Below are 23,416 nucleotides of genomic sequence, written 5' to 3' on the forward strand. Positions count from 1 at the left end.
CTGCTTCGGATGCTGGGTCTCCCACTCTCTTCCTGCCCCTCCCCCGCTCATGTTCTTTCTCTCAAAAACAAGTAAGCATTAAAAAAAATTAGCAAAAAAATAATAAAAAATAAAAAATGACATTGTCACTCGACCTTGACCAGAAAGGGAACCATGTCTTCGGGGAAGCAGTCTCTGCCGTGTGGGCACTGAAGTGCTGACTCCCTGACGAGGGCAGGCTGGGGACGGGAGCAAAGGCTTCAGGGAGCATGGTGTCCAGGGGTGTCGTGCAGGCCACCGGGGATTCATTCACTAGTTCATTCACTACTATGGCCTGAGATGCTCTTAGAAAATGGAGGTGGGGAGAGAGAAAGACCACCAGCCACAAGGGCGCAGTTTGTAAAATCAAGAACTTTTGTACCCCAGGGGTAACATGAGGGGCTCTGTGAGACGTGTAAATGTAGCCCAAGTGGGCAATCTGCTGGGGGGTGTGGTTCTTTAAGCGTCAAGACAAATTCGCCACAACATTTGGTCACTTGGGAAGCTAGTGGGCCAATCTGCATAGGAAACCCAAGGCTTTCAGGAAGTGAGAGACAGTTGTCCCCATCCCAGATGGACCTGGACCCAGAGGCGGGAAGGCATAACAAGGGCTCTCTCATTCTGGAGCCCAGTGCCGGGCTTGATCCCAAGAACCAGGAGATCATGACCTGAGCCGATATCCAGAGTCGGATGCTTAACCAACTGAACCACCCAGGTGCCCCCCAAACTGCCCCTTTTGAGTGGAGCTCCAGGCACTGAATACATCCCTCCCGTTTATACTGGGACCCACTCATTTGGGTATAGTGCCAAACGTCTGGACCAGGAATCAATCAGGTCTGGATTCAAATTCCAGTTCTGGTACTTTCTAGCTAGGTGACTTTGGAAAGTCACTTTCTCTCTCTGAGCCTCCACTCATATATGTCCTCCGTATATGTTTGTTGAGGGCTCACTATGTGCTGAGCACTGTTCTAGGCTCAGGACATGCAATGGTGAACAAGGTAGACAAGAAACTTACATTCTGGTTGGGGAGACAGACATTACATAGTGAGCAACTATAGGAGATATTAAGGTAATATAAAAACCTATTTCAGAAGTGGGGGCTCTTTTAGCTAGGGCAGTCAGGAAAGGCCTCTCTGAGACAGTGACATCTAGGCCGACCTGAGAGATGAGAAAGAGCCTGGCAGCGAATGGAAGAGGAAACAGCTTGTGCAAAGGACCTGTGGTAGGAACGCGCTAGGCGTGTTTGAAACACAGTAAGAAGGGCAGTGTGACTGAAGAATAGTGGGTGAGGGGAGAGTGGAAGGAGGTGAGGCTGCAGAATTGGGTAGAGGTCAGGTGGCTTAGGGCCCTATAGACCAAAAGGAGGAGTCCAGTTTATATTTCAAACGCAAACGGAAGCGGGTGAGGGAATTAAGCCAGAGACCAGGAAGTGTGTGAAACAATCTGATCCTTGTTTTAAGAAGAACTTTGGTGCGTGGAGAAAGCCGTTGGGAGCAAAGTGGGGAGGCCATCAGGAAGCTTGCTGCCATTGTCCAGGTAAGCTGAGGGTGCCTGGACCAGGTGGGGGGACGAGGGATGGAGTAGAGTGGGCAGATGCAGGGCGGCGTTGGAGGGAGAGCCAGCCTGACCGGTGGGGAGGAAGGGAGAAAGAGGAATGGAGCAAAGCTCCTAGAATCGGGCTTGAACCACTGAAATCGGGGAGTCTGGGGGGGTGGGGGAGCTGAGGTAGTGTTGGTGGTCAGGCATTGGATTTTTGCGGTCCTCCTCTGGCACCCGGGTGGAGGTGCAGAGTGGGCAGTCTCGAACTCTTTGGAGAAGCTCTTTGGGGATCCCGGGCATATGGATGGCATTTAAAACCACGGGACTGGATGAGATCAAGGCAGAGGGTGTAGGGCGAAAGGAGAAGAGGTACGGGGCTGTCGACTGCAGAAACGAGACAAATGACACCTCCGCCCACGCGGCTCTCGCGAGGTATCACGTGAACGCACCCCGCCGCCTCTGACCGGGGCTGAGAACGCCCGCCGCGCGGAGGCCCGGAGATCAGGCCCTGTGTGGGCGGGGCCCGATCGGGGCGGGGCCGCCTGGGGGCGGGGCCCAGAGCCGGGAGGCCGCTCCGGGGCCGTAGGGGCCGCCAGGCGGTGACGTCACCGCATGACTGGGTTTTTATGAATGAAAGGAATCCTGTGAGTGAGTAATTCCGGGAAGCTCGCCTTACAACTCCGCGCCGCCCCCCGCGCCGCCCGCCCCACAACAAAACTCGGCGCTGCGCTCTCGGGAGCCCGGCTCGGAGCGACCGGCGGTCGGGACCGGAGGGGGATCGGACCGGAGGAGGGCGCGGGCCGAGACAGCAACGCCGGGACGGCAGCGGCAGCCGCGCGTGCACCGGGCGCCAGGCGAAGCGGCCGCGGGTGAGGGACGCGGGTCCGAGGCGGGGACGGGCGCGCGAAACCCGAGGCGGCAGGGTCTCCGTGCCCGGGAACGTGCCCGGGGCGGGGCGCCGGGGCCCCGCTCCGTCGGCGCTTTGGTGTGTCCTTCGCCCGGACGGCTGGCGGGTGGGGGTGGGGGCGGGGGCCAGAGGTCCGGGAGCTCCGAGACGGGGCCCAGGCGAGCTTGGCGGGGTGCGGTGGTGACGGGCCCCTTCTGGGGGAGCGCGCGGGGAGGCGGCCGAGCGGGGCAGGAAGGGGCAGCGCAGGCCGACGAGCGTCAGCGTCCGCCCAGGCGGGACCGGGGGCGGTGTGTGCACGTACGTGACTCGGTGAGAACAGTCCCTGGACCGGTGCCCGCGAGCAGTGCGTGCGCGGTTTGTTTACGTCCGAAGGCGGGCGTGCGTCTGTGTTCCCGGGCCAGTGTCCCGCGTATCCTGCCCGGTGCGTGCGTGCGTGCGTGTGTGTGTGTGTGTGTGTGTGTGTGGTGTGTCCGCCGCGCGCGCTCCCGGGGGGGTGAAGACCCCGGGGCCTGTGTGTGCCTTGGAGAGAGTGCGCCCGCACGAATAAATGTGGAATAAGGACCCGACCGAGGGAAGTGGCCAGTTCCAAGGTCACACGGGGGTACGGGAATTCTCCCTCCGGCTGTCCCCTTTCGTCCAGACCTCGGCCAGGCCCTGGCTGTCCCCGGAGTTTCCCAGGGACGCGGCCATGTGACTGCGGTGTTTGTCCCCCGCCCAGAGCCGGCGCCTGCAGCCCTAGGGTGGGGCAAAGTATCAAAGGCCCCATCCGGCTGGGCTGGGGGGTGAGATGAGTGGGCCACCCCTCCCCCCCTCCCCCGCCCCAGCACCCTGATGCCTCTGTCCTTGTCCCCAGGTTTTCCAGCTGCCCCCGGAAGGCAGACCCTAGGGACTCTCCTTCATCTCCCCCGGGTTGCTCATCCCCTCCCTCTCGGGAGGAACAGGAAGGGCCTGAAAACCCACCACAAAGCTGGGAAGTAGGAAGGAATCCGTGGCTTCCTCTCTTTGGTGGCTCCTCTGGCTGGTCCTGGTTCTGAGGTTGTACCTGCTGGGTTGGGGAGGGTGAGACCGGGAGAATGGGGTGGAGCTGGTTTCTGCTCTCCTGGTGGTTTCAGTTCCCAGGTGGGATTAGTCAGACCTATGGATGGCTGGACCTGAGGAGCTAGTTGAGGGCCTGGGCCAGGCCTAGGACCCAGAGTCCTCACCCTGGGCTAGGCATGGTCAACAGGCAGTGGAACAGGTGATCTTGGTCCTGAACAACGTATGAGGGGTGGGGCCCGGAACTCAACCCCCCCCCCCGACCGCATCAGCCTCCTGGAACGGGATGGGGTCTAGGGAATCCTTGGTCCTATTCTGCCCTCCCCCTCCCACCACAGGGCTTCAGAATCGGCCGCGGGGTGGGGGTGGGGGGGCAGTGATTGAGCTTGAGGGGGTGAGGAACCGGACGAACTTTTAACCTTGAATCCTTGAGCCCTGGTGAGCCCTGCTTCCACAGCTCAGAACTTCAGTATCTCCATCTGCAGCAGGGACTAGGCAACATGCAGGGCGGCAGGATGGGTGTAGAAGGGGGTGGGGTGGGGTGGGGTGTGGCAGCCTCCACATGCAGCCTATGGGAGAAAAAGAAGAGCCAACAGCCCCAGGCTGGACCCAGGGATGTCCAGGAGTATAGGGTTTGGGTGAGGGAGGCGGCAGCCAGGAGCGCAGGAACCAGGCACCCCCCAGCGATGGAGCCTGTCATGGGCCAGATGCTGGGGATGAGATGGTGAGCAAATCAGATCCCTCTGGAGCTTCCAATCGAGGAGGGGGAGCCAAAGTTGAAGGAAGAGCTACCAAACTCAATGCAGAACCATGGCTGAGATGGGTAGTCCGGGGCAGAAGCCACTGTGATTTGAAAGCATATAAACAGGGCTCCGACTTAGCCAGGGCAATCAAGGGAGGCTTCCCTGAGGAGGTGACCAGTGAGCTGGGTTCTCAGATGGCATGATGGTCATCTACGAGGCCCTTAAGGGCAGGGACTGTGATTCATCTTTGGGCCTTTGGGACCCAGCACCGAGCCTGACACAGAGTAGGTGCTTCTTAGATGGTTGCTGATTGAATGAAGGAATGAACACTAGGCCCGTGTCCCGAAAGAACTCCACAGCACTTGGAAAACAAGGCCTGGGAAACTTCCAGTGAAGCAGGGAGCCCGAGTGGGCTATAGGGTTCTTGAAGCAGCCCCTCAAAAGTGAGCAGACCCTCGGGCAGCACTCGGTGCGGGACAGATGGCAGGGCCGGCACTGGAGGCAGACCAGACTGGAAGCCAGCGAGGAGGCAGCTACAGTCCTGGTTCAGCTGAAAGGGGAAGTGGTCCCTGGCTGTGCAGGTGGAGCAGAGGGATGGTCAAGGCCGATGGTCTCCGAGCTTGTGTTCTCATGCCCCTGCCTCCAGGGAGCCTTCACTGATTTCCTCCCCAGGGCGTCCACTCTGCTGGTGGTTTTGGAGCTCCATTCTGGACCAGAATCTGACACTCTATAAAACTCCCAAATCATCAGTGCTGGGAGGTACATTGAGCTTGGGGGAAGTTCGGCATGTTGGGAAACTGAGGCCCAGAGAGAGAGGGGAGGGACGGATTTGAAGTCACATTGGTGAGCGCGAGGGGGTGGCAGAACCAGAGCTCGAATGCAAGGGCCCCGCTTCCATGGGGTGCTGGGCTCTCCCAGCTTTGCTCGGCTTCCAGCAGGGAGGAGGCTCCAACCAGCGCTGGCGGCCAAGGCCCAGGAAAACACATTTTTTCCCTCTGTCCTCACAGAGGAAGCAGAATGGCTCAGCAGCCGGAGAGGAGCCCATGCCAGTGGGTGGGCCGTCTGCAGGATGTCTCTGGAGTGGACTGGGGGGCCCGGGAGGGGGGCGGGTGCAGCAGGGTGGGCAGCTGCTGACTGGGCGAGGCAGCTGTCAATCAACCCCCGAGCGTAAACTCATTCTCATGCCTCCCAAAGAATGTGGGGAACCTGCAGACCCTGGAGGTCAACTCTGCTGGCCTCCGAGGGAAGAAGAGGAGAAACTGAGGAGGTGGGGGGAGATGTGGTGGCCGGCACTGAAGAAAGGGCCCCGAGCTGGGGGTCCTGGGAATCGGGACCCCTGGGTCCCAGCCCATCACTGCCATCAAACAGTCGCTTGGTTGCCTCAGTTACAGAGCTGGTTGGACCTGCTGCTGTCTCCGGCCCAGGGTCCCCCAGACTGGCCGAGGCAGCCTGGCGGAGGACCCACGCCCCTTGGCTTAGAGCCCTGCGACCCCTGGCCTGGGCTTGGAGAGTGAAAGCCTGAGGTTATCAGACAGTTCCCCCTTCTTGTGACTTTCCCTCTGTGATTACCTGACTTTGCTGAGCCGGGACATTCCTGGGCAAACAAAGGTGCCTCTGCTGACATCCAGGATTTGCTTGAAGGGGCTGAGGCTAGAGCAGGAGAAGGAGGAGGAGAAGAGGGAAGAACAGGTTCACAGTGTCCCTAGAAACTGAAAGTATTTAGAATCCCAGTCAGCTGAGTGGATGGGAACTTCAGCCGTTCTATAGAATAGCAGATGGCCAACAGTTTCCGCCTCTTGGGCGCGTGTTGTGTTGAGAAGGATTCTTTTTTTTTTTTTTTTAATTTTTTTAAACACTTATTTATTATTGGGAGACAGAGAGACACAGAGCATGAGCAGGGGAGGGGTAGACAGAGGGGGAGACACAGAATCCGAAGCAGGCTCCAGGCTCTGAGCTGTCAGCACAGAGCCCGACGTGGGCTCGAACTCACAGAGTGAAAGGTGATGACCTGAGCCGAAGTCAGTCGCTTAACCAACTGAGCCACCCAGTCGCCCCGTGTTGAGAAGGATTCTGAGGCTGTCTTTTTTTTTTTTTTAATTTTTAAAAATGCTTATTTGTTATTATTATTATTATTTTTTTTTTTTTTTTGAGAGAGAAAGAGAGACAGAGTGCAAGCAGGGGAGGGTCAGAGAGAGAGGGAGACACAGAATCTGAAGCAGGCTCCAGGTTCTCAGCTGTGAGCACAGAGCCCGACGCAGGGCTCGAACTCACGGACCACGAGATCATGACCTGAGCCCAAGTCGGACGCTCAACGGACTGAGCCACCCAGGCGCCCCCCGCTCAGTGGGGGAACAGTGCTGTGATTGATTAGTGATGCCTGCAGAGAGAGTGGAGGGGGTGGGGGCGATGGGGAGGTAAGCCAGCCATTTGCAGCTCCTGACCTTGTCTAAGTCTCTTGTATCTTACGTGCTTAGACTGTTATGATTGTCCCCACTCTACAAGTGAAGAAACCAAGGCCCAGAGAGTCCCCTCTCGTCTGTGGGTCAGGCCGTGCTTCCGAGGTTCTGCATCAGCCACAGCACCCGGGGCTCAGCACCTAGCACCCGACGGGCTCTCGGTTAACCTGCTTCACCTCTCCTATCAGGTCTCTCTGTGGGTGACCCCGGACTACCCTATTGACCTCTCTGGGCATTAACCTCACAGAGCCGTCAGGAGGACCAGGCTGATGCTGGTATGAAAGGGGTCCAGATCCAGCTCTGGGTCCTTTACACGTGTTCAGAATCCACCCCCCCCCAGCCCCTGCCAACTTGGGGGGGAGGCAGCCACTTACCTGCCGTGTGACTTCAGGCAAGAGATGCCCCTCCGTGGGTCTCCACCACCTCGTGGGTGAAGTGAGGATGCAGGGCTGGATGCTCTCCCAGGGCCTTTCCCGTGTGACCCCAGCTGGCCTGGGGACCCTGAGTCAAAGCAAGGTCCCAGCGCGGGCTACCGGCCCGACCCCTCCTGGATGGACTCAGTGATTCTAATGACCCCCAGGTGCTCACTGACCTCTGCATTCTATACCACTCGGTTCCTCCAAAACCCTGCTCGGCAGGTATCGTTCTGATCCCACAGCAGGAAAAGTGGGGGCCCAGAGAGGTGCAGTGCCTTGCCCGAGGCCACACAACCCCGAGAAGACAGAGACGGGACTCAAACCCAGGCTCGACTCCATCCAGTGCTCCTTCCTTCCCATAGCCCACCTGGGGGCCCAGCATCGTGAGGGCAGAATCCCTTTTGCTCCCTTCCCGTCTCCCTAGCCTCCGTGTTCTATTCTTGCCAGGCAGAAGAAGGCGGCAGGTAGAACGGAGGAAGAGTTGGAGACGGGCACGGGGAGGTTTTCTCCTGGACAGCGTTCAGCTAGGCTCGGGCTTGGCATTCGCTTCCGACACTGACCAGCCGGGTCGTGGTGTCAGACCACCCACCCACGTCTCACCAGCGCCTGCTCCCTGCCGGGCCCGGGGCTGGTGGCCTCGGCACCCAGCACTGCTCCGGCCCCGTTTCTGCCGCAGAGCTCCCTGTCAGGTGGGGAGACAACGAGGAAACAGACGATCACAAGATGGGGGGGGGGGGCGGGATGTGCGAGGGTAGGCGGCACCCATGACGTTCTTACGGATCAGGGAGGGCTTCCTGGAGGAGGAGTTGTCTGGGCCCAGGGCAGAAGGATGAGTGGGAGTCTGCCAGATAAAGTCAGGGGGAGACGTGTCACGGGGCGTGGGGTTGCCCAGGGGCCATACGGTGTGGGAGGGAGGAAGTGAAAGAAACTCCGCGTGGCTGAGCTGCCAGATGGGGGCGGGCAGTGATGGCAGACGGGCCTCAGGTGCCACGCAGGTGGGCCTGGACCCTGTTCAGGGATAGTAAGGGGCCATGGAAGGTTTTCATCTGGGTGGTGACCTGGTCACAGTCACCGGTGGAAAGAACCTCCAGTTGCTGTGAAGAGGATGAGCGGAGGCCAGCAGAGAAGCATTCTAGGCCCTTCCCGGGTGTGTGTGTGGCGGGAAGGCCATTTAAGAGGCCCGTGTCGCAGGGCAGGATTGGCAGGGGTGGCTTGGGAGGGTCTCAGGGTAGTGTCGGTGAAAGGCCAGGGTCCTACTTGGGACTTTCTGGGACTCAGCTACACCGCAAGGAGCCTGGGTGGCTCTGAGGACCCTCCCAGCCCAACGGCCACGGTGGCTGCCCCTCTCAGGGGATCTCTTCAAGTGCCACCTTCCCCCTCCTGTCCCACTCCTTGCTTCCCTCCGGGGTGCCAGAGCCCCTGGCTATACGGGCCCCAGGAGCTGCTGGGGGGCTCCAGAGAAGCCTGGGGCTTCTCTGCACGTCGGCCCGAGTCACAGTGAGCGTTCCAACGGTAGTTCGGCAGGAATACGTGAGCACCTGCTGGGTGCCAGGCCCTGGGCACTGGCACGCAGGCAGAGGGCAAGACAGAATGTCTGCTGTCGTGGAGCTCGCGCTCCAATGGGGAGGCAGACACTGAACCTATATGTGCAATAGATGTCATAACAATTACATATAGTGGAAAGTACCATGAAGAAACGTGAGGTAGGAAAGGGAAATGGAGAGAGAGAGAGAGAGAGAGTGTGTGTGTGTGTGTGTGTGTGTGTATCCAGGGCTGGGAATTCTAAATGGAGTGAGAACATGAGATTTGAAGAGAGCCCCGAAGGTGAGGAAGCAAGCCTTGTGGCCATCTGGGGGAAGAGAAAGCCAGGCCAGGAGAACAGGCAGTGCAAAGGCCCTGGGGAGGAGTGGGCGTGGTTTGTTGAGGAACAGCAAGGAGGAGGGTGTGGCTGGAGCAGCGCCAGGGAAGGGGAGGCAAGCAGAAGCTGAAGTCAGAGGCGTGTGCTGGGGCCACATCATGCAGTGGTTTGTGGGCCATCGTGATGACTTTGACTTTGACTCCCAAGAGAGATGGGGGCCACGGGAGGGTCCCGAGGCAGAAGTAACATGAGTGACCTAACACACTCTGTGGGGGAAACTGAGGCGCAGTACAGTTACCCGATCTACCGGAATCGGAGGTAGTGAGTGGAACCGCCATCAACCCGGGTCCAGGCACTTGCGTTTCTCGGGGCCCGTGGGAAGGTATCAGAGGCTGAGCTGAGGCTGTGAGGTGTGTCCCTCAGAAAGCTCGAGAAACCAGGGCTTGCCCTCATTTGTCCCTGCGGTCATACTGGGTACTGCTAATGAGAATTGATAAGGTGCTGCATCTGAGGTCACAGGGCGTCTTCCCGCCCTGTCCTCTGTGCTCCTCACCCCCCCCCCCCAACTGCCTCCCTGTGGGTGGTAACAGATGAGGAAGTGCGGGCTAACAACGAATGGGGGAGAAGATCCGATGTGCAGGGACAGAGAGGACTGCTGTTTTAAAAGGGGGCCTGGGGAGACCGTCACCTTCGTGGGCACTGGCCTCCGGAATGCATTCTCCATATCTCCCCCATGTCAGTGTTTGGCATACCGTAGATGCTCAATAAATAGTTGCCGAAGGAACATGGAGGTTTCAGGCCTATGGAGGATACACTAAAGGCCCCTGGGCCCCTCCTCAGTTGAGGTATGACTGCCCTGTCTGACCAGGGTGGTGCTGAATTCGTGCTCGCGGCTGCCGGGCAGAGGAAGCTTCTCCAAGACAAACTTTGGTGAGGAAGGCTTGGGCTGCGGAAGAGGGAGGAGGGGACTATGTTTTTTTTGGGTGTTTTGGTTTTTTTTTAAGTTTATTTATATTATTCATTATTTTTAAATGTTTATTTCTTTTTGAGAGAGAAACAGAGCGCAAGCAGGGGAGGGGCAGAGAGAGAGGGAGACACAGAATTGGAAGCAGGCTCCAGGCTCCGAGCTGTCAGCACAGAGCCCGATGCGGGGCTCAAACTCACGAACTGCGAGATCATGACCTGAGCCCAAGTCGGATGCTCAACTGACTGAGCCACCCAGGCGCCCCTATTTATTATTATTTTTTAAGTAAGTTCCATACCCAACGTGGGGCTCGAAATCACTGCCCTGAGATCAAGAGTCACATACTCTACGGACTGAGCCGGCCAGGTGCCCCACATATGTTTTGGGTGCTTTGGTGTATGTAGGTTATACTTCAGTGAGAAGTTAACAACAAATAGACCTATCTGGGCCCCATGTGGAAGGATGGCTGGTATGGGAAGATGAAAGGCAAGAGAACAGTAAAGAGAACAGAACGTGCAAAGGTCCTGAGGCTGGAATGGGCCCCTGGGACAGAGAAAGGTGGTATGACAGGACTTCCTTAACAGCAGAGGCCTTGAATGCCGAGGCAGTGAGTCTGAGTTTTATTCTAAGTAGAGGAGAAAGTAACCTCGGTCTCCTCTCTCTCTCCTAGGTCTCAGCCCAGAGGGCACCTTCTGCAAACATGTCTGTGGACCCCTTATCCAGCAAAGCCCTGAAGGTGAGGATGCTGCCTCTGTTGTCCCTGTTCTCCCCCTCGCTTCTGGCTTAGGCTGGCCCATCCCAACTGCCCCTTCAGTTACTGGCATCCTCAAGGGTGGCTCAGCAGGCTTCAGGTGTTCGTGAGGCCCCGGGAAGGGCCGTGGGCTGGAAAGCAAGAGGCCTGATCACAGGCCGTGTGCCCAGGGAGGTGGATGGAGGGGTGAGGGTGGGGTGGGGGTGGGGGCGAGCAGGTCACTCAGTTTCCCCATGCGCTCCACGTGCTGTCCCCAGATCAAGCGTGAGCTGAGCGAGAACACGCCGCACCTGTCAGACGAGGCCCTGATGGGGCTGTCGGTGCGCGAGCTGAACCGGCACCTGCGCGGGCTCTCGGCCGAGGAGGTGACGCGGCTCAAGCAGCGACGTCGCACGCTCAAGAACCGCGGCTACGCGGCCAGCTGCCGCGTGAAGCGCGTGTGCCAGAAGGAGGAGCTGCAGAAGCAGAAGTCGGAGCTGGAGCGCGAGGTGGACAAGCTGGCGCGCGAGAACGCGGCCATGCGCCTGGAGCTCGACGCGCTGCGCGGCAAGTGCGAGGCGCTGCAGGGCTTCGCGCGCTCGGTGGCCGCCACCCGCGGCCCGGCCGCGCTCGTGGCGCCAGCCAGCGTCATCACCATCGTCAAGTCGGCCCCCGGCCCGGGCCCCGCCTCCGCCCCCGCCCCCGGCCCCGCCCCCGCCGCCTGCTCCTAGTGCCCGCCCCGCCCGGCCACGCCCATTCCAGGCCACGCCCCTCCGACCCCCGCTTCCTTCCCAAAGTGCCTAAGCGTGGTCTCTGTCCCTTGGTGCCATTTCTCTGCAGCCACCAGCTCTTGTGGTGAACACATGTTCCCTCCCGAGCCTGCTGTCTTCCTCGTTGTAGCCCCTATAACCGGGACCCAATAGGTGGCCCTGGGGTGGGGCACCTTTGGTGAGAATGGTAGGGTGGGGTTGGCGCCTGGGGTCTCTTTTGGCGGAGAGAGTCCTGCCTTCTTGGACTGGGAGGATGGAATACAGAGCAGATTAGAGAAGGGCTGTCGGGGAGAAGAGGGCCACCCCTCATTGTGTAAACTGTTTGCTCAGATCGTGCCACAGCCCCGCCTCCCCCCCAGGATTTAGGACTATGTCCTCTCCCGGGGCTGAGAAGGGAAGGTCAGTTAACAGATGGGGACACCGTCCTCCAGCAGACATGCCAGTGCCCAAGGCCATCTGGGCTTAGTGGTTGAGCTGGAAAAGCTAGGCTTTCTTACTGCTGCCCCGAGATTCCAGCCAGGGGATCCCGCCGGGGGTTGGCAGGGGGCTTGTGGACACGGACTGGAAAGGGTGATGGAAGGGCCTCCCTGACCCGGGAGCCGCCTCTGTGAGTTAGGGGAAGAGGAGTAGAAGGCCAGAGAAGGTGATACAGATGGAAGAGATGGAAGGAGCTGGCCAGCCAAAGAGAAAGGGGACCAAGGAGGTGACCGCCCACTGTGGCAGGTGGGAAGACAGATGCTCAAGTCCTGCAGCCAGGGGTGGGGGTCCCGAGAAGGGAAGGGTCCCACCCCTCCCCCTGGGAATGTCCACCGTGGCTTAGGGGCTGGCCACTGTCATTGATTGCCATTCTCCTGGGAAGCCCAGCCCCAGCCCCAACCCTCCCTGCGCCTCCCTCTCCCCCCCCCCGCCCCACAATACGGTTGTCCCTCCCCGCTGTTTATTTATTGCACCAATCTAAGTTATTCTCCCAGCCAGAAACCTAGCACCCACTCCCTGGGAAAAGCGGTGTGTGGCCCTGCGCTGGACTTTATATTTTATATCTGCAAATAAATCACATTTTATCTTATATTTAGGGAAAGCCGGATGGCAACGACCAAAAAATGTTAAAAAAAAAAAAAAACGCAAAAAATTCGCCCGGCCCCTAGAATTTATTTATTTTCTGACTTACAGTAAGCGACTTATCCGCCTTCTGTATTTTGTAGACTTTCTGAATAAAGTCGAGTTCTCTTTTTCCACGGAGAAGTATACGTCTCTGGGCTATGGTCTTTTGGGGGAGGGGGTGGTGGGAGAGGTTCCGAACGAGGGGCCTAAGCTGGAGTCCAGCTTTCTTGTTTTTTTCAACGTTTTTTTATTTTATTTTTGGGACAGAGAGAGACAGAGCATGAACGGGGGAGGGGCAGAGAGAGAGGGAGACACAATCAGAAACAGGCTCCAGGCTCTGAGCCATCAGCCCAGAGCCCGACGCGGGGCTCGAACTCATGGACCGCGAGATCGTGACCTGGCTGAAGTCGGACGCTTAACCGACGGCGCCACCCAGGCGCCCCTGGAGTCCAGCTTTCAACCCCAGCCGGGACCCCCTGCTCCAACTCGCAAGTGAAGAAACTGCGCCATCAGCCCTCGCTCGCTCACTAGCACTGGGAGCTCAGAGGGCAGGCGGATGCCAAAACCTTGGTTCTTCCGTCTGGTTGCCTGGAGCCTCCCAGGGGAAGAAAATACCAGGAGGACAATGAAATGTAGGGTTAAATTCCCTGGCATCCCTTCAGTGAATAAACAGTCCCGCCCAGAGGAAAATTCCCGGATTTAAGAGTAATCTTTCCAGCACTTTCCCACCGAGGTCTGATTTTCTACAGCCAAGTAGAAAATATTTTCCCCGTGTTCCGGAAGGCACAGGGGGGCCGAGAGAGAAGTGGCTTCTTCAGTCCCAGCCTGCAGGCCGAAAAGGCAACTTGGGCTCCGAACTCGCTGTCATTAATTTCAACCCAATCCACCTGCCTTTCGGGGTCACCCTGAGAAGGAGGGGTCAGGGAGACCGGGGTTTGAATCCGCGTGACCTTTGGTGACTTACTTAGCTTCTTGCAGCCTGGGTTTGCCCACGGCTAGGATGAAGGCACCCGAGGGGGCTGCAGGCTCTGGAACATGCAGAGCAAACGTCTCCAGCGGCACAGACAGCTGCAGCGAGGAGGGTTTCTGTCCACACAGATGGCAGGGCTGGGCTCGGGGAAGGACACGTCTGGGGAAGCTGCCCGCTTTGAAAGTCGGGGAGGGGCCGAACCACATGGGTGGGCTCCAACCTCGGGCCTTTCTCCCCCTCTCAGGTTGAGGCCCTCCATCCTGATCCCTGACCCCGGGATGCCGAGCTCAGGCCTGCGAAAGGGCAGCAGGAAGCCAGGGGCCGGGACAAGTGGAGGTTAGTGGCTGGCTGGGAAGTCCCCCCACCCACGCCGCATTCCTGAGCGCTCCTGTCAGCAGGCCAGCTCCTCCTCCCCAAAGGCCGGTGGTGCCCCGTGAGGCTAGGCACCTGGCCTGGTAGGCCGATGCCCAGCGGGCCCTGCTCCGGGCCTCCTTACCCCGAGGGGGAGGTACCTAGGGTCCCACGGTGGAGGGTGGGCTCAGGGAGGCAGGAAGATAGCCTGGAAAGAACAGCTGCCCTGGAAATCCCTTCAACCCCTGGGGGGAACCTGCAGGAATGGGGCTGCCAGCGTTTGGGTCCCCCCTTCGCTGGCTGACAGAAGGGGGAGCTTCTGCACGCACCAGCCCTGTGGGGTGGGGAGGGGGGGGGGCCCTTGGGACCAAAGCTGCCACCGTGTCCCACCGGCTGGAGGAGGAGGAGACACTTGGTCCGGTGGGAGCCCGGACCCCAGTGTCAGCCTCTGGCAATGTGAGCTTTTTTCCCATTACCTACACGTCACATCCCGTCTCCTAGGATACCCCTGCCCACGACCACTCGGCCCACCCCCAAGCACGAACACGGAGGCCGGGAAGAGGAAGGGAAAAAAAAAAACCTCACCCACAGGCAGAAGAGATTTCAATACAATCTATATTATCTCATATATAGATCTCTCACTTTATTTGCTCACTTCTGTCACGCATTTAAAATGTCAGAGACCAAAATAGAGCCGCTTTCTGGTGGAACTCATGGCAGTCATACACGAGATACAAAACTAGGGGACTCTGTCCTCTCATACATCATACAATTAATTTTTCAAGTATCTTTTATGTACAAAGAGCTACTCTATTGGGGGAAAAAAATTAAAAACAAAAACAAAAACAAAAAAGACAGGTAGGTTATGCATCCTAGGAAGGAGGGGTGGAGTGGGCGGGCCCGCATTCCTAGGCCCTCATCTCCCCGGGGGGGCCGCTAGCTCCTTGCCGCTGAGTCCCCCTCCGTGTCCCCCCCACGGACCATGCCATCCGGCCAGTGCCAGGGCAGGCAGAGACCGAGGGGGCAGGGAGTCGGCAGGGAGTTTGGCCTGGAGGGAGAGTCAGAGAAACAGATTCGCGAAAGCAGAGGTGGGAGTGGGGGAGGAGACTCTCCTCAGACAGCCCGCTCCCACTCGCTGCCTTCCTGGGCACTTTGGTCCCAGCGAGCCAGGCCCACCAGGCAGGGCCCGAGAGCTGGCCTCCGGGACGCTTGCACGCAGGCCTCTGTGACCTGGGGGCCGGCTGGGTCACAAGGGCCAAAGGAAGCCTGGGAAGACGGCTGTCGTGGACCCCACCCCCACCCCCATCCCAGCAGACCCTTGGCACAGTTCATTCCAGTAATGAACGAAAAGGAAGAGACTCCACGGTGAAGTTCTGGTGCCACAGGGCAGGGCCCTCCTCACCCTGTCACCTTCTCCAGGCTGTTACAGCCCAAACCCCAGCGCCCTCTGGGTGTCAAAGGACAGAAGGCTCCGCCTGTATGATCTTTATCCAGAGGCTCTTCCGAAGAAAGACAGTGGCCGGCATTCGCCCTGCCTGCCTGGCGGGGCGGGGGGGTCTGGCCCTAGGAGGCTCCAGGTGTATGGGCGTGGAGGCGAGCGAGGGGAGGGGACCGGTGATCCTGGCCACCCCTAAGGCCCGTGTCCGAGGGTGCGTGGCCCAGCACTGCAGGATCCTGAGCGCCAGTAGCTTGAGAGGGCGCCCCCAGGGGCTGTCTGCAGCCAGACAGACTGAGGGCCTAGGAAGGGGGAGCTTTCGTATGTGACTAAGGCACAGAAGAGATGGGCCGAGGGGCCAGCCGAGGCAGGACACCAGGCCCTGTGTGGATACGGCGCCAGGAAGAGGAGTCTGGGGTTACCACTCCCACTTCCCAGCTCCCTGCTGCATGCCCCATCCTTCCGTCCTCCCTCCCACAGGACCGTGTTCCTCCAGAAGCTGGTCTGAGATGTGGAAACTCAGACCCTTCCCCTGAGGTGGGAAGGAGAAGCCCTAGGGAGAGGCCAGGACCCTGTGGAGGTTCTCACTGCTCAGCCCGCGAAGGAGGGTTGGGAGCCGCCGACGCTTTGAGCAGCCGGGAAGCAAGGGCCCTGCCCAAAATGCTCTCAAGAAGACAGACCCCAAGCGCTAGGGCAGTTGGGCTGCTGGCTGCCCTCAGCAGGCCAGGAGGAAGGGGCACGAGGCAGGCAGGAGGGGCCGCCACGGAGAGGACACCCAGGGGCCCAGAGACCCCTGCCTGGAGAGGTCTCGTCAACAGAGGAGGGGCCCAGATGCACCTGAGCGCCCTTCTGACGTGGGCCATGTGGCTCTTGTGTCGCTCTGGTCCTTGCAGCATGCCAGGCAGGCCCTGGGTCAGGAGAGGCCACCGGGAGCATCTGGGTTCCCTCCTCCCCCTCCTGCCCGAGGTGAGGCTAATCTAGCAAGGACAGAGGGCACAGGGGAGGGAGCAGGCAGGAATAGAGCCCAGGTCAGAGTATTGCACGGTGTCGGGGGCAGGGCTGGAAGTCTCGCGCGGGGGAGCGCGTGACCCGCGTCGGGGCTGAGAGGGCTGCGGCCGCCGGTCCACCATGGCCACATGGCAGGACGAGCCACGGGGGCACGGGAGTCGCTCCTCGCATCCTCTGTCCCTCGCCCAGCAGCGCGGGGGTGGCCTTGTATAAATATTCCTGAAGGCTCGTCGTGAGCCTGGGCTGTCCCCTGGGCAGACAGCTTCTGGCTGTTCTTTCGGAAGCGACACGTGAGCGTTTCTGGTCCAATAAATTAACGGGCGACGCCAAAGCTGCGCCAGCCTGCCTCCCGGCCCGGGCGTGAGGCCAGAGGGGAGCACAGCCTGCCCTGAGCCGAGGCGCCGGTCCTCCCCACCAGCAGCCGTGCCTAGAACTCGTCGTCAGAGCTAAGCAGGAGAGTCTTCTCGTTGTCGCGGGCGCCACTGAGGCTGTGGGAGCGGGAGAGGCCGTGGGCGCCGCCGCGCCAGGCGGGCCCGGGCTCCAGGGTGGACTGCTGGGTGTACTGCTGGTAGGCCGGCGAGAAGTTGTGGATGGCGTCCTGCACGATGTCGTGCGGGTTCATGGTCTCCTTGAGGCTGCTAGAGATGCTCTTCATGGGGGCGCAGCGGCCTGCAGGGTGGGAGCCCAGAGGCAGGGGTGAGGGGCTGGGGCAGCAGGAGGCCCCTGGTCCGGGGACTGCCCCCCACCCCAAGGCTCTGTCACCCAACCCGCCCCCTCCTGCAGCAGAGAACGGGGTCCCGGACACAAGGAGGCACAGGCAAAGGAACGGCTCTCTGGCCAGGGCACAGAGTGGGCGCTGAGCTAAGCGGCCACCGGAGGCTCGTGAGCCCGGCTGGCGGGAAAGGACCCAGGGTGGAGAATGGCATCCGGCAGACGAGGAGCCTGGCGTGCCCCCGGGAGGCCGGCGTGCTGGGGGAGGGGCCCAGCTCGACTCTGGGACGGACACCGGAGTCTGCCTGACCAGCTCTGTCAGGGCAGGCGGCCAGGGGCCCGGGCCCACAGAGGGGCTGACGTAAGTCTTCACCGGCTCCCCTCCGAGAGGGCGGAAGCCGCCAGCCCTGACGTGCTTCCTCCCGACTCCCTCTCTAATGAACGGTCCCCGTGGGTTAAGGGGGGAGAACTGGCCCAGGCCATAAAACCTAGAGGTAAGGGATAAGCCCGGGTCTCCAAGTTCAAATGTGGCATGCTCTTTCCACCTTCATGTTCTCGGCCATAGATTTCCCATTCGCGAGCCCCCGGAACCTGGCAGGGCACATTCCGGAACAACGAGGGACCAGAGTGGAAGCAGGCAAACTCTACAGAGCGCAGCCCTTGGCAGGCAGGTGCTCTGAGCTCTGCTGCCCGGGGGGTGCCTGTCGGGGAGACAGGGACACAGAGAAGGGGCTAGGGGAAGAGGCATGCTGGTGACAGTGACCAGGACTGACGTGCAGGACAGACGCGTAGACCGAGAGCAGAACCTACCGTAAGGGCCGTATGTTGGCACTGCCCGCGGCCAAACCCGGGGCAAAAGCAGGGCGGAGAGGGGAGGGGAGGGGAGGGGGAGAGAAGCCAGAGAAATAGAGAAGACAAGAGACACGGCTGAGTCACACCGTCTGCCCACCACCGAGGCCGGCACACCGAACCATGCGCCCTTCCCGCCTCCCCGCCAGGCCCCACCTAGCACCCGGGCAGCCCCGGCTGCCCCCTGGAGCCTGGCACCTGGCAGGGCATGTCTCCCGGGGATGGCTCCTCCCACAGGGCTCGCGCTTCCAGTGGGGGGTGGCGGGGGGGGGGGGTGCTTACTTGTGCAGAACCCGCAGTCGAGGCGGCTTTGGACCCAAGCCTGATTGGAGGGCTGAGGGGTTAGCGACTGGGCAACAGGCCCGGGCCCAGCACAGAGGTGGGGTCCTGCCTTTCCCCGGTAGGGCTGGCCTGGGGTCTTTGCTAGAGCCGGATTTCTAGCCACGCTCCTTTTCGCTGGGGTGGATGTCTGGGAGCAGTGGGTGGGAAGAGGGCCACGGCAGAGCCACCACGTGGGCCTTTTTAAACCTCAAGGGTCCAGAAAGGGTTCTCTGCTATGGCCCCAGGGTCTAGGCACAATGCTGACTTTCCTAAGGGCACAGGCTCTTTCGGGACCAAGTCCAAGGGACATCGCTCTCAACACTGGGAGGGTGTTTGCCAGGTCCTTCCAGTGGGGGGGCCCAGCGGGAAGCGGGTAGGACACCAGCTGGCAGCAGTAGGGCATGGCCAGCACAGCGCCTGGCACCGAACAGGGGTGCCTACAGCCCTCGGCCGGCAAGCGTGCTGGGAGAACACGGTCGGGCGCATAAGAGTTGAGCGACCCGGTGTGCGGTTCAGTCCACAGGCATCTAGCGGGTCTCTCTCCAGCCAGGAAGAAGGGGAGGGGGCCGAGGGGCTCTGCTGCCGCCCTCCCCACCCCCACTCCCAGGGCCTGTGGAAGTGGGGTTCTACCCTCCAGCCACATGGAAGGGAGCCAGCCGCCCAGCAGCCCAACCTCCGGGTGGACGTGTTAGACCAGGAGCTTCCCCTCCCCAGACCCGCAGAAGTCATTTCAGGCGAGCCCGGCCTCCTCTTCCCACCCCCCTTGGCCATCCCCCCTCCGCCCAGCGGCAGCCAGAGGCAGGTCCCCTGACCCCAGGCCCCAGGGGGCTTGGGAAGCACCCCCTACCGCCAGGCCCAGACCACTTATTATCGCAGGATCTCGGAGGGTGGGCTCACACATGGGATTCTGAAAGGGTCTCTGGGGCATTCTAATGTACAACGGCGGGTGCCAACCTCTTCTAACAAAGAGGAAGATGGGCAGGTGTAAAAAGAAAGCTGTTAAAATCGATTACCATCTGAGCGTGTTTCTTAGAAGTAAACCGGGCTAAAAAGAACTTTAGAGAGGAGGCAATTACAGCACAGAATGCAAAGCCGCGTTCGGCGTGAGGAACCCCGAGGAACTTGTCTATTCTAGGGTCTCCACCCTGGCCTTCCCGTGGGGATATTGTGCTGTAGCATCTTGGGAGTCTCCATACTCCAGGCCTGCTGCAAGAGACAGGCGGGTCTCCAGCTTCCAGGACGTCCCTGCGACCTTGTGTTGGGGGCGGGGGGCGGGGAGAGCCTCGACCTGTGTCCCCTCTCCCACAAGTAAGCTGGAGACGCCTGACCTGTCACCACCTGTCAGACACTGGGGGGCAGGAGGGGCCCTGGGGCGGGGCCGGGGAAGGCTTCTCCCGCCGGGGAGTCATCTCCAGGACCCTGGCTCATACCTTGCGCATCCAGCCTCTTGTCAGCATAGACCTTGTAGGTGAAGGCATGCCGCAGGGCGAGAGCCGCAAAGAACATCTCCACACAGATGATGAAATCCTGGTAGCCGGCGGCCACGGTGCCCTCGCCCACAGACACGCGGGCCGAGTGGATCTTGGGGATGGCCCCACACTTCTCTAGGATGGCCAGGAGCATGCCTGGGAGGGGAAGCATGGGCATGTGGCCCTAGACTGGACCCCTCCTCTGGTCCCCCCTTCCTCCCTGGAGCACTGCCCGAATGTCACTCCCGCCAGGAAGGATGACAGCTGGGGTCCACGGTTGCTCCCCCCTGGGTCAGGGATGCCAACACCAAGCTGAGGCCTCAGGAAACCCCACTCTACTGGCTACTTGCTGGCCACCAACACTGAGATGTCACCAGTTACATGGGGTTCCCTGGATCCCCCGTCCATGAAGCGGCCCCACCGAAGGTCCCCCGTGGCCAGGAGGTGCCCAGTGGACAGAGACCCTCTGGGCTCCAGGCTGGGATCATCCAGGGACAGCACAGGCCCCATGGGCACTGGGACAAAGAGCAGGAGGAGGGGACATATCTTAGGGGACAGGGCAGCATGGGCTGGCCTCACAGGGGCTGGGAAGAGGCTCACCTTGCCAGAAGGAGAGAAAGATGACGGACTTGACCATGAAGAACTTAAGGACAGGGCTGTAGGGGCTAAGCAGGTCCCGGGTGGCAAAGTAGAAGAGGAAGAGGGCGTAGAGAGCCAGGCTGACGGAGATGTTGTAGATGATGGTCACGTAGAGGTAGCCGCTGGTGACACTGTGGGGAACACGGAGTGTTCTCTGGCTTGGACAGAGCTTTCTGAGGGACAAGGGGTCTCCCTCCCTCCTCTACCCCTCCAGTATGCCAAACCCCACGGCGGCTCTCAGCAGTGACCCCCCAAGCTGTGCCCCACGAGCCACTGAGAAAGGGCTCAAAGCGACCAAAACATCAGGGGGCGGAGGAGGGGAGGCGTGCAAGGGTGTGCACCCGGGGTGCAGCCGGCCCTGCCGCCTCTGCTTTGCTCACAGGTGTGTCCAGGCTGCAGGCCTGCGGCTCTGGTGCCCAGGCTCCTGGTGGGGACACCAACACGGAAGCCAACAGCACCAGGGTTGGGGGCGGGGGTTCATCCCGACGGTCAGGCAACAGGCGTCAGAGTGACACGGAGTTCGGCTTTGCTCTTTTCTCTTGAGCCAAGTCACGTCCCCCTCTGAGCCTCAGTCTGCTCACCTGCCCCGGTGGGGCCATCACGCGGGGTACAGCGGGTCCGCACAAAGCGTCTGCAGGCACAGGGCCTGGGTACGCGGGCACCGTCACTAACCCGCAAAACGGAATGAAATCCGCGTGGGAGAAGTCTTCTACCCGGGGACTCATGACAGGCCTCTCAGGGCTCGGACCTTCTTGCTCCCTGCCTTGGGGGTGGTCGCTGTCCCTTCTTGACCCACCCCTGGGGCACCACTCTGTAGGCCGTCCGTGAAGGGGATGTGTGCAGAGGGCTGGCTCCTGGGCTGCAGGCGGGGCCGGGTGTGATGGCTGTCACTGCCAGGCTTGGGCCTTGCAACTCGGGGGTGCAGGGAGGCGTGAGGAGGGCCGCGCTGTGCTTGGCCTCCCCTCTAAGGAAGGTCATGGGCGTGCAGCCAGTCTACAACCACTCCCTTCCCTAAGGCAGGGCATCAGCCTCTGGGCAGGCCCACCCACTCCGGCACCCACACTCCTCCCCCCGACGCCCCTCAGGGGGACCCGCTGCTTACTCAAAGTCACCATCCCGGTACTTGCCGAAGGCCTGGAGGACCACGGTGCTGACAGCCATGAGTGGCTTCACCACGCAGAACTGCAGGGTGGCCTGTTGGGGGAGAAGGTCAAGAGTTGAGGATGAGTGAAGGAACTGTGTGACAAGCACTCCTCCGGCCAGCTGGGCCTGTGCTGGATGCTGGGGGGCGGGGTGGGGGGGCCCCATGTCCTGCCCCGAGGGGACTGCCTTCTGGAAGAGGAGACAGATTCTATGGGGGTCAGCAAGGCAGTTGTGTGAGCGGAAGGAAGGAAGGAAGGAAGGAAGGAAGGAAGGAAGGAAGGAAGGACAGCCACTGGAGGGGCATAGAAGCACAGAAGAGCCCATCAGAGAGGGCTCCTCAGAAAAGGGGTCAGAAGGAACGTGCCAGAGAGACGAGGACAGCAGAGCACGCAGCGCCTATAGAGACGGAGAGGCTGAGAGCAGACACAGGCAAGCAGGAAGATGCTGGTGATGGACAGCGGGCAGGAAGGGGGCCAGGGTCCCGCTCGAGGCCTCCTCATCCACCCCCGGGTCTGGCTCCTGGCCCCATGCTGGTTTATGCCGAGCTGGGGGTCTCCCTGGGGCTGGAGGGGACCTCCAGGAGCACAACAGAGGGAGCAGCCCAAAGCACAGGGTCTGGAGTCCCGAATCCAAGTCTGAATCCTGGCCTCACTACCATCTGGGGAAGCTCAAGTGAGCGGTCACTTAGCCTCTGAGCGGCCACTTCACTGGTAAACGGATGTAACCAGCGCCACGTCGCAGGGCTGAAGGACACTCTCCCCCCTCTCTGTGTTCAATAAAGGCCTCCACTGATCTGCTAGGCCACTGGCAGAATTCCTAAACCGGGTCCTCCCAGGGCCCTACAGAGGTTCCAGTAAACTCCAGGACAACCCAGGGGGCCCATAAAACCGCCAGAATCACCGATCTTTTGAAATCAATAAACCTAAGGCCAAACCACAAGGCCCCTTCGGTAGAGGTGGGAGCAGCTTTAAAAGGATAAGCCAGGGGCACCTAGGGTGGCTCAGTTGGTTAAGCGTCCACCTTTGGCTCAGGTCATGATCTCACCGTTTGTGAGTCTGAGCCCCACATTGGGCTCGCTGCTTGTCAGTGCAGAGCCTGCTTCGGACCCCCTGCCCCCCTCTCTCTGCCCCCCCCCCCCCCAGCTTGCTCTCTCTCTCCCAAAAATAAACATTAAAAAAAAAAAAAGGAGAAGCCAGTGTGGCTCAAAGCCAGGCAAGGACCCTGGGGCAGGGACAGTAGCTTGTTGAACCCAAAGTTTCTGCCCCGTCGGGGACCTGAGTGCAGTTTGTGGGGAGTCCCGGGGGAAGGGGGAGGGTTGAGCTGTGGGGAAGCACATGTGACGGGGACAGAGGTGCGATGCTGCCACCAGCCAACCCTCACACCTTGAGGGAGCAGGACCAGCCCGTTCGGGGAAGAGGAAAGAGCAGCAGTCTGTGCCCAGGGAGAATTAAGAGCCCGCCAACAGGCCGGTGCCGTCCTGGTCAGCTGGGGAAACCAAGGCACGGAGAAGCTGAAGGGGCAGAAGAGGCCGCAGAGCCTTCGCTCAACCACACCCCTGGATCGGGTCCGAAATCAGTCAGTGGTTCCCAGCCAGGCTGGACATCAGAACCACCCGCGGAGCTATAAACACATTCCGGGCCCGGAGCTCCCTAACAGACCTTCTCCGTCAGGCTGGGGTGGGGGTGGCTGGCCAGAGAGTCTCTACCCTGAACCGGCTCTCCAGGAGATTCAGATACTGGGCGCTGGCCCTGCGTTTCTCGGGAGGAAACTTTCTCCCAAGCGAAAGGGGTGCTGTTTTTATCCTCTTGCCTCTTACGACCTCTCCCTGCCACCTCCAGGAAAGTCAGCAGGACGTCCGAACCCACAGGGCTGGGGAATCATTTATAACAAGGCTACGCAAGCTAGCTAGCGATCATGGGATCAAAACTTTGTACACAATATACTCATCAAAGAAGGCAGTGAGTCACAGCTGGGCCCTGGGCG

General features: G+C 60.4%; 2 protein-coding genes across 8 annotated transcripts in view; one reads left to right on the forward strand and one right to left on the reverse strand.

The window, feature by feature from the left end:
* The first annotated feature begins 1,394 nt into the window (after nucleotides 1-1,394).
* MAFF (MAF bZIP transcription factor F) lies at nucleotides 1,395-12,675 on the forward strand. 5 transcript variants are annotated; one of them, XM_047865204.1, is made up of 4 exons: nucleotides 2,185-2,426; nucleotides 7,562-7,803; nucleotides 10,607-10,672; nucleotides 10,945-12,675. In XM_047865204.1, the coding sequence occupies exons 3-4, from the start codon at nucleotides 10,637-10,639 to the stop codon at nucleotides 11,395-11,397; spliced, it is 489 nt and encodes a 162-aa protein (XP_047721160.1). In that variant the 5' UTR covers nucleotides 2,185-2,426; nucleotides 7,562-7,803; nucleotides 10,607-10,636; the 3' UTR covers nucleotides 11,398-12,675. The 5 variants fall into 5 exon arrangements, with proteins under 5 accessions (XP_047721159.1, XP_047721160.1, XP_047721158.1 ...); XM_047865207.1 differs by lacking the exon at nucleotides 2,185-2,426 and adding an exon at nucleotides 6,471-6,973; XM_047865203.1 differs by lacking the exons at nucleotides 2,185-2,426; nucleotides 7,562-7,803 and adding an exon at nucleotides 1,395-1,554.
* Nucleotides 12,676-14,455: 1,780 nt separating this feature from the next.
* TMEM184B (transmembrane protein 184B) overlaps nucleotides 14,456-23,416 on the reverse strand; it is a 49,463-nt gene continuing 40,502 nt past the window's right edge. For all 3 annotated transcript variants that reach the window (XM_047865200.1, XM_047865201.1, XM_047865199.1), the window contains 4 exons: nucleotides 21,393-21,484; nucleotides 20,252-20,421; nucleotides 19,613-19,807; nucleotides 14,456-16,970 (listed from right to left, as the gene is read on the reverse strand). In XM_047865200.1, coding sequence (XP_047721156.1) covers nucleotides 16,729-16,970; nucleotides 19,613-19,807; nucleotides 20,252-20,421; nucleotides 21,393-21,484 — 699 coding nt within the window. In that variant the 3' untranslated portion in view covers nucleotides 14,456-16,728. The remainder of the gene's footprint in view (nucleotides 16,971-19,612; nucleotides 19,808-20,251; nucleotides 20,422-21,392; nucleotides 21,485-23,416) is intronic.

The sequence above is a fragment of the Prionailurus viverrinus genome, chromosome B4 (assembly GCF_022837055.1).
Source record: "Prionailurus viverrinus isolate Anna chromosome B4, UM_Priviv_1.0, whole genome shotgun sequence".
Classification (NCBI taxonomy): Eukaryota; Metazoa; Chordata; class Mammalia; order Carnivora; family Felidae; genus Prionailurus; species Prionailurus viverrinus.